General features: G+C 34.5%; 1 protein-coding gene across 3 annotated transcripts in view; it reads right to left on the bottom strand.

Annotated features, from left to right (window-relative positions):
• LOC136029167 (ATP-binding cassette sub-family C member 10-like) overlaps positions 1–12990 on the bottom strand; it is an 83475-nt gene extending 70485 nt beyond the window's left edge. The window contains exons 1-4 of one of the 3 annotated variants that reach the window (XM_065707276.1): positions 12905–12990; positions 4473–5527; positions 2649–2775; positions 268–361 (exon numbers count right to left, since the gene is read on the bottom strand). In XM_065707276.1, the coding sequence (XP_065563348.1) occupies positions 268–361; positions 2649–2775; positions 4473–5520 (1269 nt within the window). In that variant the 5' untranslated portion in view covers positions 5521–5527; positions 12905–12990. Of the gene's footprint in view, positions 1–267; positions 362–2648; positions 2776–4472; positions 5528–12539; positions 12775–12851; positions 12869–12904 lie in introns of those variants that run through there. The other 2 variants (XM_065707278.1, XM_065707275.1) reach the window with 2 other exon arrangements.
• Positions 12991–16266: the final 3276 nt, after the last annotated feature.

Genomic DNA, 16266 nt, shown 5'->3' with positions numbered 1-16266 from the left:
ACAAAGCAAATTAAAATACTCACCTGACCCCAAAATATTTTACACATTAGACCTACATAAATTTTATGTATAATGGTCAACCGGTATGTATTCTTGGGAAAGCTCATCTATAGCTCATATCTTGTGAATGGCGAAGAAATACAAATGAAATTGTTAAAATTTGGCCCAAAATTTTGTGGGAGACATGACGGGTGCTAATGAAGGTTTTGCTCCGGGCGCACGAAAGACCAGAGCCACCACTGAAACAGACGCGTCTTATTTGCTTACCTGAATAGGGCAGCTCCAAAGAGCATGGAAGCTCAAGGCAAAGTTCGCTATTCGTTTTACATCTGAACTGATATAAGTAGCAATTTGACCAACGCTATAGAAAAAGAAAAAGAAGTCAATCTAGTTATAAGTTCAGACTCAAACAAGTCATAAGCAATAACTTACAGAAGGAGTAGAAAATTCAGAGGGCCTTTACACTGACAATCTGAATTTTCGGTTGAGATTGTCAGAGTGTAAATGAAATTGACTAACCAAGACCACTAGTCTGTTTTTTGGTACTATATTGTAAAAGTTTCAGTTCAAATCGTTTACTACCTTTATTAACAAAAATTTAGAAACGCGTTTTAATAAGAAAATGCCGAAGATTTGCGTGCATTTTGACACTCAATCTAGCCACAGTAGTATAGCGATATGAAATAAAGCTTCCTTTACTATCTCTATGAATTGGACAATCTTACTTAATAGTAGGACTGTTGATCAGTCGGCTAAAACAACAGTTTTTTTACTTGAATACCCCTTTTCCAAGACCCAATTTATTTGGATTTATATTCTTAATTCAACCAGTTTTGCTTCTTTGTTTGTCGAGCACCCTTTTTGGCAGTCTTCCATGTGAAAACAGCCATCAAAAGAGCCGTGTACTAAAAACATTGTGTATACATTATTATACAAAACTGCACTCAGGTCTGAGCCCTCGAAGGGTGTATCACTTTGAATTAGTGCGGATTTAAATTCGATAAACAAGTTTGTTTAGACTTGCTTGTTTGTGGTTTGATACTAATACTTTAAGTTCCCCACACCTGTAAAGGAATTTTTGTTGAATAGGCTATTTCTACCAAAAGCTATTTGCCATCATTTTGCTGCAGCTTTAAAATAGTCCTATATGCCTTGAAAAATAATCACCCAAAAATTATGAAAATATTTTGCTTATGTAGGACCATGCCAAAACATAGTATAGACAGGGATGGTTGGAAAAAAGTTACAACGCTCAAGATTTCCGAAATTTCGGCCTCAAAGGAATTTCTTTGAAGAAAAAGGATAGCCTCTTTGCAAAAGCCGAAATTCAGTGTCAGTTACACTGAAATGTACTATGGAAGAGGTCCCAGGCCTTATGATAGTTGTACAAGAGTCATTTCCGTAAATGTAATCATTGTCACTAATCAGTACATGGTCGAACCAAATATTAAGCCTAATTTTAGTTTAATTTTCAATTTAAGACTCTTTCCCATACACAATCTACTCATATGCACTACAAAAGCATTGACATTCACAGATCTTATTTGGTGATATTTTACACATGCAGATGAAAAGATGCTGGTTTTCCGGATGAGAATACCTGATGCGATCTGTTCCGAAACGTAGTTAGTGTTAAACTCATTCATTAAAACAAAGATACGACACACTGGAGAGAGTGCGAAAAGGAATGACAAAAAAAGTTCCCTGCTTGTCTACCCCATATGTTATGTCAGAACTGCTTTAGTCCTCTTAGTTTGGGGACTCTCACCCACCGTTTCTTTCGAGATGAACTAATTGGGTGGTTCAAACTATCGAGGACATTACAAAGAGTTAGTGGAAGACAACTTAATTCATTTTCCGCAAAGCAACCACCGCCCCCACCCCATCTCAATGGTAATTCTTTCAAACTTTGAGGTAAATGATTCCATAATGGCTACTGGGCTTTCCGAAACCCCCTTTTCCGAGGAATGGAAATGCCTACCTGAAGAAGTTATGATGACCCCTTCCATAGCAGACACTTAAGACTAAACAGTATTTAAAGTCAGAAGATATTTGATCCCAATGAATTTTAAAGAGAAATTTAAGACTCCTCAGTTGTTTCTTTGTTTTGTTTTTTTCTTTATAGAGGCTTTATAGAGGCTTTAACCTTTTCAAAATGAACGAATGAATGAATGAATGAACTTCATTACCCGTAAAAGTATAAAAAACACAAGGTACAGAGTATTATAAATAAACAAAAACAAAAACGATAAACAGCGAAGATAAAATTCAAACTAACAAAAGACAACATAAACTAATTAACCAGTATTTAAAACTAAAAATTACTTAGTTGGTCTTATGACTTAGCTATTGTCTCCCAGCATTCAACAATTTGGATGAGTAATTTTACATATTAGCTAAATGTGGTCAGGACATTTACTCAAAATCAGTGTAGCGTTTGGACAGAATTAATTGACCAAGAAACTGGACGGGTTATTTTGTGTCATCTAAACTCTGTCACAACAATTCCTCCATAGTGAAATTTAATGTTTCAAATATATGCATATATATATATATATATATATATATATATATATATATATATATATATATATATATATATATATATATATAAACTTATAAAAAGATAGTAGAGTTTAAATGCTTACTTGTAGTCACTAAGTTGACACAGAGAAACTGTAAGCATTTTTCTGTAAACTGTGGAAATAATTGTGCCTTCAATTCGGACAGCAATAGTTTCTGCTTGATAATTAAAATGTACAGAAAGGCAGGACCCTGTAAAACAATTAATATTAGGGGTAGCCTGACACAGATGTAGAAAAACACACAAAATTGGACCCAGCGAAACAAAAATCATTCAAAACCCTCTGTTTAAAAAGCTCGCTAAAAAATCCTTACCGTCAAATATAAGATTTTTGGAAAAATTAAATCCTGTAGCAGGTGTTTTAGTCTCTATTCTTAGTTCAATGTAACAATGTAGCTTATTCGGACCACATTTTACAACCACGACTACAAAAGCGTGTCTTCATGAGGCCTAAGACGCTTCTAAACACTCCAAGGCACAATAAAAAGCCAATGTGACATAGTTCATCTATAACTATCAGACGGATCGTGCTGACCAACTGTAAGTAAGGTGCAACCAATAATAATCAAAACTCTAGAAAAATAATTTTTGTAACGATTAATACATCAAAAGAATTCACTTTTAATGCTAATTTCAAACATATAACAACTATTAAGTGCAATGTTAGTCCATCTAGCTAGAAACAAATTGCCTGATTTTTGAAAAAAAAGGTTCAAACATCCCCCAAAATGGCCAAGCAATATTAATGAAAATTAAATATTCAGCATATGAGATAACCAGATATACAAAAATATTTGATTTTTGTTTCCCAGAAGAAAGATGTCGGGTGTCTGTTCATTTGTTGTTGTTATTTTTTATTTCCAGGGTTGATTGTATCGAACTAAAAATTCTAGTGCCCTTTTTACATAGCCATAAAGACTATGCCTCGGGAAAGTGGCATTTTCTGCCATTTTGTATTACTTTGCAGCCTTTTATTTTCACTAAAGATCCAATGTGGGCTTCTGGTATTTTTGAGAGCCACTGTCATTGTGAATTAAAATATACAATCCTCCTGATTCAAGCTTCAGAACAGATTAAAAGTTTTTAAGCGTTTACCAAAACCAGTCAGCCTCATGAGTGTAAACATTTAAAGAATTCAAATAAATACAATTATCACCTGGATAATATGGCTTTATTTTTGCCATGTAGGCTATCGCTTAAAATTACAATTCATGTTCTTTGAGCTAGCGGTTCTGACACATTTTGTCTCAATAATGATTCCTACCTTCTATGAAGTGAACAAGTTTATGCAAGTTAACTGGTGGTTATGGACTTTCACTCAAAAATATTTCTCATTTTTTAAAGAAGTTGAATTAAATCCTTTTTATACATCGACAAGAAACTTACACTCGTCATTCTATTGAGAAACCAGCAGCAAAACCTTACTTGTTTTGGGCATCATGAAACATTTCGAAGGCAATAGAAATAGAATTTTTAAACTTGCTATTTGACACAATCTGCTCCCTGCATAAAGCAACAAAGTATGTTGCTTTATGAGCAACAATACTTTGTCTAAAGCAAAACCATGTGCGATACTTTCGTAGGGGGAGGAGGTACGAAGCTCGAAGATTGTGAATTGGGAAAGAACTGTTTGTGTTCCTCCCATACTCTTAGGACAAAAAGTGTTTTTGCATTATCTCATACTTTATTCCAGAATTTTTACACTTAGACTCTGGAGCCTCTCACAAGAAGAAGAGAGCTAACCTATCACTAGCATGACGGTATACTTTTAGCTGGTATAAAAATCCTTCATTTATTTTATTATTACCAAATATCGAAATTCAACCATAAGAATATAGTTATATTCTAACCATGTTAATGAATAAGGAGAAATGATAAAAGGCCTTACCAACAAGAGACGCAAGACAAAGTCCACCAGCAAGAAGATATCCATAGAGCATTGTCTCATTTTTATTGTCAATGAAGTCAATGATTTCACTCAGCAAAAATGGTATTAAAAACGAAGCTACGTCTGCCAATAGCTTCAATATTCCCAAAGAATAGAATTCAAATCCGAAACAAGAATTCAAAGTGGACATTAAGGATCTTTTGCCATATCCATCATTTTGTTTCCTTTTCAAGACTTCTTGAAATACTTTACTAATCCTAGCAGTATTCATCTTCATAGGTAGGTCAAACAAGTCATCATATGTATTCAGTAGGCCTCTCCTCCCTTTGGATAGCAAAGGACTAACCCAGGAAAACAGCAGTTTTGAAACAAAGGTTATACCTTCACATGCAACACCCAAATAATAAGGATTATCTCGAAACCTATTATAAGCTCCAGATGATAACAATGCTTCTTCGTAATCTATAGAGATATAACTACCACTTCCGAAGGGAAAATGTGTCAGAAAAAATAAAATATAAAGTCCACAGTCACTTATTGCAATGAAAAATTCATATTCTTTTGACACCCCAGATAGATATCGAAGGATAGTTGTCCTCATAAATATACTGGTCACTATCAACTTCAAAAATACCGAGATCACAATAGGCCAAGGTCCAGATATATGGGATTTAATTCTATTCTTTATAGTTTGAATGTACACAAATTGAGCCAACCAGGCTGCAACATCAAAGAGAGCACTTAAGTACTCAACTGGATCAATGATTTCCTTAAAAACCTTAATCTTAATAAATTGATCGGAGCTTCTTAAAGCAATTAGTAATAGAACTAACAATATCCTGAAGTTCAGGAAAACCCTCTGTGTGGTGTTTCTGACAACCAGTAAGCCATCTCGTCCAATATAATACACAGAGAATGCCATGAGAAGAGTTGTTACCGGTATGTCAAGGGCAAGCTTCTGAAAACACAAGCCAAAATCTACTTTGTCTTGGATCCATGGCTGGATGCTTTCACTACCACAAATCTGTGAAAAATTTACAGAATCCATTTTGTAACTGGAAGAAAAAAAATTGTTATTAATAAGATTAAATAGTTTGAAATTGTGTATTATATGATAAATTACCCAGGGTGTACATGTAAAGACATGTAAAGACAGAAAAGCTAAGAGTATTGTTGAAACTATCCGGGCATGACGAAGGGGGATGTTCAACTAGCCAAGAGATAATGTGTGCATACTATTACTGCTACTACAGTTACTATCCCTACTACTTCTAAGACTACTATTACTACCAATACTGCAAAATGAATTAACTTTTAGGGGTTTTGGAAGTTCAGGGTACTAGAATAGGTTTGAAAATTAATATTAAGAAGACTAAGTTACTAAGGCAAAGAATAAGTGAAGATGAGAAGTTGACGTTGGGCAACGAAAAAATTGATCCCATGGACAGCTTCACTTACCTTGGTAGTATTACAAGTAAAGGTTGTGGGAGCAGTGAAGACGTTAAAAGTAGGATAACCAAGGGTGTTTTTTCACAGTTGAAACAAGTTTGGAAGAATAGAAAGATAAGTCTGGAAACGAAGAGCATGTCACCTGTGGTTGGGGGGGGATGTTGTAAAGAAAGCTTTAAGGGAAATGGGGAATTCCTGGGGGTGTAAAGAGGGAGGCTTTGTATAGATTAGGATTAAGGAGGAGCGTGCGTAGCTGTGTTGGCCTCAAGGGGCAAGGTGTTACAATGAATTGTTAGCAGTAGTATAGAAGTAGTTGAGGAGATGTGAAACTTAGCAACAAGGAACAATGTAAGTACTATTACTGTTATCACTGCTACTACTGCTTAAATTGCCAATACTAAGCGTATTAAGCTAAAACTTTCAGGGAATGTTAATGTTGAACCAAATCAAAACATACTATGCACATGCACTTTGTCAAAAGTGTGTGTCAGCAATATGTGAGGAATGGCTGAGAGTATTGGGTTGAAGCCTGCCAGTTATTTTGAGAGTGATATCAAACTAAAAAAAAAAACACAGTACATGGGATAGATTGAGACAGATATTGTACCAATTTATTGGCGGTGTGCCGCCAATGAATGACGTGCCAGCAAGGAAAAAAATTTTGGCAGCATGCTGCTGGTCTGTTTATATTTAGCCTTTTACTTTTGCAGTGATTTTTGTTAATTTTGGTGTAGTATGGGTGTTTCAGTTGGAGAGAGCCGTCCTGGCCGAGTGGGTTGGTGTGCTGGATTCGGGACCCCTTGTCTGAGAGGACGCGGGTTCGAATCCCAGTGTACCCAATTCTTCAGTTTGGGATGGGGTCAGTGGCGTGACTCTGTAAGCTTAGCCAGAGTCGACCCAGCTCTAAATGGGTACCTGGAGAAATCTGGGGAAGGTAAACAGGAAGGGTGTGCGAAAGCACAGGATGGCTGGCCCCCAACCCCCCATTGCACTTCCTGGCTGAAGGGCCAAGAAACTGAGATCAGCACCGCCAGTACGGACTGTAAAGTCTAATGCCGTATCCTTTACCTTTTACCTTTACCTTTTCAGTTGGAGAGCTCATTCTGTGGTTTAAATCTGGCAACATCAGCTCTGCTTATTGAGTTATGAGGAACAAAAAGAAGATTTAAACAAGGATTGGAAAAAATATTACAGGATATAAACAAAGAATTTTAACTGAAGAAGATCTGAGGTTTGAAACTTGAATTTGCGACTTAAAAAAGGAAGGGAAGATTGAATAAGTTTTATATATTCTATAATAATAGGCTTTTACAAACCATATCTTATCAAGTTTGCCCATGATGATGCAGCGGCTTTGACCAAAGCTTGGTATAACTAGACATAGAGATCAAACCCAGCTGTAGCAAAACATGACAGGACTGACAAAAGGACCTAAGTAGTTGAGAAGCATTGTTAATCCTATGCAATGCACTGCAATTGTCTCCGTCTTTCAAGTGACTCAGTATGCCATGAAGTGGTAAAATATTCTGAATTTAGAGGATTACAGGGTGTTCTTTTCTGTAATTAAATAGAAAAAACAAGTATTTTTAACTGCAAGTAAGCAGCAACATTAAAACTTAAAACGAACAGAAATTACTCCATATATAGGTTGTCCCCTCTGCAACGCCTCGCTCTTTACGCTAAAGTTTGACTCTTTGTCACACCTCTACTTTTTGAAACAATAAAAAAAACTTCAGTGTAAGGACCGAAGCATTGCAGAGGAAACAACAACTTTCATATATGGAGTAATTTCTGTTCCTTTTAAGTTTTAATGTTGCTCCTTACTTGCAGTAAAAAAAACTTTTTTTTTATTTAATTTCTGAACGTTTCTGAATTAATGCATGTTTCGATTTTGGCTCACTGCACATGAATAATTAAAACGAAATTTGCATATTGATTTTTTTTTCTAAATGGCTTTCTCATAGTTTTGATTGGATTATTTTGATAAAAAAAAGGGGGGTGGCGGAGGCCTAGTTACCCTACAATTTTTGGTTACTTATAAATGCAACCAGATTTTTTTTTATTTTTGTACAAACGTTTTGTTAGTAATAAACATATGTACTTTACAAATTAACTTACGTAACAAACTTCTATATTTATGTATTTTACATAAATAAATACATAACTTGCTCTTTTTCCCCTCGTCAATAACTCACTCTTTGCACTAAAGCTTGAATTTTATCCCAACTCTTTAAGAATGACCCCTGAATCACAAAGGTCATAGAATAAACAGTTGAAATTACTAAAAATATTTTAGTATAAAGAGCAAGGTATTGTGGAGGAGACGATCCCCGTTATATACGTAATATTTGGTGTACATTTTAAGTTTTATGCTACTCATTACTTCCAGGTGAAATTTTTTTTTTATTTTCTTTTTTTTTTAATAATGCTAGAAAATCCTCCACCCCCTTCATGAAAATTCTCTTCTCTCATGATAAATTCCTTTGAATTTATCATGAGAGAAGAGAATTTCCATCATGAATTTCATGAATATCATGAATTTATCATAAACACAAACAGAAATAAATGAAACTTTCTGGACAAGAAGTTTTCAAAGGAAAGTAAAGAGCTATATTAAAGAAAAAAAAAGCAGAAATAAATTCCAACAATAATTCAAACTCAAAATGACCAGAAATTCCTACTTAAGATTAAGTGAAAACCGAAATAAAAAGAAATTTAATAAACAATCATAGCAAACAAACACAAAACAAGTACTATAGTAAATGAATATATTTAAAGCAAGTAAAACTTAAATTGAATATTCAAATCAAACAAAAATAACTAAAAACAAGAGTTCTCTAAACCCTACTGTGTCATTTGTGTTTTTACTGAAAACAAATTATATTACAAGCATTTCCTTTTTTTACTTACAACATTGAAAAAAAAGCAGTGAGATAAAATCTTGAATTGGTGCCTTTTTAATGCTCTTTCATAATTCATATTAAATACCTTTGGGGCCCTTTAAGGGCTCAAGATGCAATTACCCCCAGAAGCAATTGTTGAATTATGAAATAGCATAAAAAGGCATCAAATGAAATTTTCATTTTCATCCTAGCTAAATTATATACTCAGCTACAAATTTACCTACAAAGCTACTATATTAATACAGTTCTGGTTCCTATATCTTAGAAATTTGCACACTTGACAAATTTTTCAGTTTTCAATTTCATCTTCTCTAGTTTTAGTTCTGAATATTCTATGTGATTTATGTCATTTGAGGAAAATTTTCAACCACATCAATGGGGTTTTTCTAGATTAAGGAAAAGCATTTTCAGATCTTTGAAATCTCATAAATTGGGATTGAGTAAAGTTGTGAAGCTGAAAATACTTTTCTTGTATGCCACTTCATTTAAGCAGAAAATCTATTTTGCAAGGTTTCACTTTGATAAAGCAAGGATTTTTCAAGTTCATCAAAGATAAGTGCAGTGTTGCCACCACTGGTGATTTATCACCAGATCTGGTGATTTTCATTTAATTTAGTGATATTCCGCAAAAGCGGTTGACATTCCATGTAAGATTTCAGATTTCACTGTCTTACTGAGGTGAAATAATAAGTGACTTTCATATTTATGTCTTGTTTTTATTTGTTATTTCTAAAGAATGGCATTATTTTGGGCTTCTCTGTATCATTTTGGATTGGCAATCAGCTTCCCCATAGTTACAAATTTTAATTTATAAATACATGTGTGTCCCATATGTGCTAGAAATGGATTGAGGCTAAGAAAGGAAAAAAAAATCAGGTAAAGAAAGAATAGTCCCACATACAGGTAAAGAAGTATTCAGCAGCCTAGGCTAGGTTTTTTTCAAGGAACAGTCTCAGGGAAAGGTAAGAAAAGATAATAGGTTTTGAAAGCAATATATATTTTGTTTCTGGTGTCTTGAACACACTAAACAGAGAAATTTTTGTAACTGAGTTTTGTTCTTTAAGCTTTTGTCAATCCTACTTGTCTATGACACATACAAAAAAGTGCATAGTTCACCCTTGCCAGGACTGAGATTAGCTTTAGTCTAACCAGGTTTTTGATGGGACTTCAATCAAAAATTATCTTTAGCATTATAGTAAATGGACTCTTAAGGGGAAGTTTAAAAGCTAAATTTCTACCTGATTTTCTTATGTGCAGAATGTTGACATGGGACAAACCTCACTAGAATTGTGCCATAATTGATGCTACATCAAACAGTTCCTGGTGATGAACTGTAAGTAAGGAGCAACCTGGCTCAATAGTAATCAAAACTCTAAAAAACAGAATTTTGATGCCAATAGATACATCAAAAGAATTAGATTTTTGTGTTTACTTTAAACATATAAGTTTCGTCAAGTTTAGTCATACCCATCAATAGTTACAAGCCTGAGAAAATTTGCCTAATTTTCAAAAAAAGGGGAAAACACCCTCTAAAAGTCATAGAATCTTAATGAAAATCACACTATCAGATTCAGCATATCAGATAACCCGATTGTAGAGGTTTCAAGCTCATATCTGCAAAAATGTGGAATTTTGTATTTTTTGCCAGAAGAAAGATCATGGATGCATGTTTATTCGTTTTTTCCCAGGGGTGATTGTATTAACTCAGTGGTCCTAGTATATTGCTCCTGAAATCAAAGTGATGGAGTTTCTTTTTGGCAAGGATGTTGTCAAAACACCATCCAAAGCCAAATCCATGGTGGATTTGGAAAAAAATCATTTGGAAGACCAAAAATGAGCAAGAAGATGGGGTCTACTGTTCTCACCACTGGCAGAACAAGGCTCTCTATCCAAACCATTACAGAAATTAGGGCTGTAACCAGACAGTGGCGTCATTGAGTGCTGAAGCACTAAAACACATGCACAGCAATTTTGTAGCCAACCTAACTTTAATGTCTGATGTAAATTCTGAACTGCAATGGTGGGTTGATATTGCCAATCATTCTTCTAAAGCAATTGAACCTAGATCAGTTGGCAAATATTTGTATAGTGAAGCATCAAAACTAGGCTGGGTATTTGTGGATGAATCATCAATGAAAATGGCCACAGGTAAGTGGTCCCAATTTTTTTTACATATTGTAATCTTTGCATTGCCGGGTCTAAGTCATCTATTTCTAGATGGATTAAAAAAATAATATTTCTTGCAGTTATAGCCTAGATCTCAGTGTTAGTGGTGTTCATGCAACCAGGTGCACCACAATGTCCTGCCTTAAACCAAGGTTCTACAACAAACAAATAGAAATTGGATGACACTTATCTGTCTTTGGAACTTATTTGTTGTATTTGTTTTGTTTGAAACATCTTACTATAAATGAATTTTCATGCAGTAGCCTCTTTTTACAAATAGGGCTATTACTGATTGTCAATCATAGTTTAGCTCATGGTGAACTTTAAAATCTTGATAATTAATAATTGATAAATTAACCAAAAACTTACCAGGTTTGAAGTTTGATTGTAATTCTACTCCAAAAAAGGAGCAACAGCATAGCTGAGAGTTCAACTGCCCTCCCAATTTCCCTTCCTATTGAACTTTCAGTGTTTCACTATGAGATTAACCATCTCATACTACAAGGGCTTTAAATGCTGGTATTACTCTTGGCCAATTCAAGTGATCAATGACATCTATCTGAGTTGAAATGTCAGCTATACTGGTGCTCCTTTTTTGGAATAGAATTACAATCAAACTTGGTAAGTTTTTGTTTAATTTATCAATTAAAGAACATAATTTTTTGACTAATATGGAACTGATGAATAGTAGTAAACATTGTTCTGTACTTCAAATAGTCTGTCCTTGGCAAAAGTCATCCTTCTCATTTTAAATTAGAGGACAAGACTCATGGATAGCTATTTAGATACTATAAGTATTCATAGTCCTTTTTTTCTTTTCTTATGTATATACTGCTTATCTAACTTGTTAGCTGAAGATAAACTGTAGCATTAGACCTAAAATTCTTGAAGATTCAAAGTAGGTCTTTGGAATTCATTCCTTAGGTCATGAACTTAGGCATTAATTAACAGAACTAGCAATAATAGATTTATGACAGGAGAGGGGGAGGGGCAACCCTGCCAGGTACATTGCGTGAAGTTGTGGGTTTGCAAAAGGAAAACTGTTGAAATGGTGAAATCTGTTTCTGCTGGCTGGTAGGACTGTGTGTCTCTGGGCCTTGCGATTTTTGTAAGTGGTTATGTTTAAGTTAAGTGTAACTAAGTTAAGTGTTTACTAAGATAAGTTGTAAGTGTAAGTGTTTAGATGATTGAGGGCTCTTAGCAAAAGAACAAGGGAAATAAGATTTATTAGGCCTACTCTTTGTCTGATATTTCAGCTTACACTTGACCCATGACAATCTTCCAGAAGTAAAACCAATAGCCTGTATAAGAAATCAACACCATTTGAGTGGTCTTTTTCAGAACTACAGTTTACCATTAAGGATATCAACTGTGGCAGGGAGATTAAAAATGCTCTGGAGCAAGTGAAATTTGATTTGAGGATGACAGAGGATTATTGTGGTCATTCTTTTCAGTTTTCAGATTTTGCAAAGTAAAGACAAAGAAAATTAAAATAGTAGGCTAGTTAAATAAGTAAAAAGGTTCCTCAGGTCTACAAACAAGATTTTACGTCATAATTTCAGCTTTTGGTGTGAATTCTCTTCCTTCTTGAGCAGTTGATGGCCTTTGAAAAATATAATGGCATAACTCAGGGTGCCCAACACATCTTTTTGGTGTAAAGATCATCATTATTGATCACTATCTTGATAAATTAGGCTACTGGTGATTTTCTTGTTGAAAAAACTAGTGATTTTTGGTGACTTGAAATTTTTATCTAATTGTGTTGGCAACCTGCCCTCTAGACCAAAAAGGAATGGAAGGTAAATACTTCAAAGTAGGCCTACATTCCTGAGACATACTTTAGCTTGTAGATAGCCTATACCTATCCCTGAAAGTTTCATTTTCCTAAAGTGACATTTCTTAAACTTTACTGACTTTAGTTTACATCCTTATGAACATTGACGTTCATATTCTAAAGTTCATGCTTTTTTGTCCAGTCGGAGTTGCGATGTTAGAAATCGAATAAAAACCTGGAGATTTTGAAAAAAGCGACACGACGTTTCGCTACAGCAAAGCTTTTCTGTCGTGTACTTATGCGGGGCTCCATGGCATCATAAAGCTAATAAAGTTGTCCAGAAAGTTAATAAACCGTTTTCAACAAATAATCTTGTTGATTTTATTGCTCTCAGAAAAAAGTTGAACTTTGTTTAACTTTTTCAAGAAATTCTGTAAAGTTCAACCTATAGCAGAAAACGTGTGGAAAATTTCAAATAAACAAAATACAATTTAGAGTCTACAAGTATAATAGAGTGTACTGTTTATAATACAATTTAGATTTCACAAGCATAATTTACTTGCTTAAATTTTTTGCTTGATAAAAGAAACAAAAAATTATTTTCATTTAATGTTTAAAAAATTTTACTTAAGAAAACGGTTTCCCCAGCTGTATGTCTGACAATTTCAGTGAGTTTCTATGAAAAATTACGGTAAAGACAAAAAAGGGAAATCCTTGTGTGATTGTGACAAGCTTATTGAGGCCGTGCAAGTCCCACATTACCCTTATATATTGGTTGGATGGGATAGTTCGTCAATTAATTGGGTTCTAGCATGATAGTTAGCACTGTTACAGTAATGTATTTTGAAGCTTTGACTTTACACTTTAGATTTCTAGACCATTAATCCTGATAAATTTCAAACTTCAATATTTAAAAATACTGAACACCAAGAATTTGAAAAGAATATAGACATAGACATAAGCATATCTTACTTACAAACATTTCCCAAGAGATTATTTTTTTTTAATATTTAATGATATAAAAGTTCTTGATGCTGATTTTTCAATTTTTAAGATTGATGAGAAATAGTACATATGACATCAGCAGATGATAAACATGGATAACTCAAACTTAGTTTGTTGACTAAAAGTAATACTATCATGGTTGCAGCTGTGGCTTAAACCTAGTAACAGTTAAACCACGACCATTACCGACTGGAAAGTTAAAAAGTTGGCTTGGAAAAATATCAGGTAATAAAAAATTGCTAGTTGAAGGTAATTCAAGAACGATAGGTGTCATTCTGGCCAGTCATAACTCTCTGACTGGGTATGCTGAGATTCACGCTTACAGTAGCTACTGGTTTAATTCTACGCATCCTACGATTTAGACATGCTCGCATTTATTTAGATTTATTTACGCTGCTGTCACGTGATTTCACCGTTCAAACGTTCTTCTTCGGCTGACAAATTTTATACATCCCAATTTCGACATATTCACATTATTTATGTTTTTGCTTTTACATTGTTATTTAAGCCATTACCGAACAACATGTATTTTTGCGCTGGTAGATTAATTCTGTTTCTCAGTGCCTTTCTATGTGACTGAATACTCGTACTGTTATTTACGTGTAAAGTATACATTTTAATAAATTACTGTTGAAAAACATTTACTTTACTATTTATGTTTTTAACTAAATTTGGCGAAATAAATATGCGGCCAGAAAATTAATCATAAAAGTTTATTAACAACATAAATTACTGGACTTTGGAAAAAGAGCCTGAAGCCTCTAAAAGGTACTGTCAGATCCAAATTAATACTGTACCAACAAAATCACCATAGTTGAGGATCCTACACAGGAGTATTACAGTCACCCATTTTGAACAAAATAAAAAACATCTTTTCGCACAGCAAGCACTGATATGTCTGCTTTTTTGCTCTTTTTTCATGGGCGATCGCACTAAACCATTGACCTTAGTATGTTGGGAACTAGCTCGTTTAAAAGGAACTAGCCATATTTAGTGCCCAAGAAGCACTAGATTCCTTAATTCCTTCAGAACAGCTTAATACTTTCAATGTCAATAATATCATCTCTAAATAGCGTGTTTTCCGCAGTATTCCTGAATTACAAAGAAGGTCTAGTAGGTGTACTTAGTAAAGGAAAAAGTGGCCTCTACTCTTTCTGTTTTCTTTTGGCCCGTTTATACAGACAGGGGGCTACGAACTTAAAAGAGGACCCATTCAATAAGAAATTGTAAGTTTAAGTGCCCTTTTCCAAAGTAAAAGAAATTAGATTAAAGTAAGATATATTTCTCATGGCTTAACACTCACAAAAACTGCATACATTTCTCACAAAAACTGTTTTTTTTGTATCTCTTAAGAATGATCTTGTTTTAAGTAAATCGCTTTTTATTGGAATTTCACGAGGCGGTTTAATATTTTTGGTTACTATGTGCTAGTTCATTTCTTATTCGATTGTGGCACACACCAAGACCATGAGCTGGCACAAACACAGGACTAAACACTAAAACGAGAACATGAACGAATATAAGTGCGAACAAAGACACATTTATGGTAAAGAGCACAAGAAGAAATATTTGTTTCTTTTTTATGTTATATTTTTTCAGGCGGACTCTTTCATATTTATCCCTGAAGAGCTACCACTCATCTCAGAGTGCCCCAACCGTAGGACTTGTGACACTGTATTAATTGATGCCTGCCAGTCCTAGTATAGAAATTCGTTACAGTCCTTCTGTACCTTTGCCGTATCTTATGATAAATCACAAGGCTTTTGACTTTCAATTGAAATTGGAAGGTATCCTCGATTCAGTCTAAGACCCAGCTATATGTTCTACCAAATGCACTTAAACTTCTTAATAAACACTGCAGCTTTTTAGTATTAATATTTATGTGCTGTTCCTCATTTGGATCTTGGCGTGTTATTCCTTTACTCATTCTTCTGACGTTCCCATCGACAGCAAGGAGAGACTAGGACCACCAACCAGTGATTTATATTCATGTGTTTTGCTCGAAAATCTGTTTCAGTACTCCTTTCACACACAAGAAATGAATTTGCAAACGTGTTTGGAGTAAGGCATGCAATATACTAAATTTTTTTTCTCTTGCATTGCAGTTTTTCACGATTTTGCTGCCTTTTTATCTTCTTGGTACTGATTATTTTTTCAGTAATACCATTAATCAGTTGAATACTTATCAAGTCACAATAATTAACAACTTACCGCAGCAAACAGCCACCTGAAGCCAACACAGTTACATACGCTCCTCCTCCACCCCAATCTATTCAAGGCGTCCCTCTTTACACCTTGCCAGGAAGTTCCATTTCCTTTAAATCTTTCTTTATGACACCCTCCCACCCCAGACGAGAACCACCTGCTCTCCGTTTAGTCCTAGACGGTTGACCAAAAAGGAAAATCTCTGGTAATCATCCTTTATCCGTAGAACGTGCCCTAGCCATCTCAACCTTTCTTTCTTCATAGCCCTAGATAGCGGTATTGAACCAAATTT

This window comes from Artemia franciscana, chromosome 7 (genome assembly GCF_032884065.1).
Source record: "Artemia franciscana chromosome 7, ASM3288406v1, whole genome shotgun sequence".
In the NCBI taxonomy this organism is placed as follows: domain Eukaryota; kingdom Metazoa; phylum Arthropoda; class Branchiopoda; order Anostraca; family Artemiidae; genus Artemia; species Artemia franciscana.
This window is presented reverse-complemented; position numbering and strand designations above follow the sequence as displayed.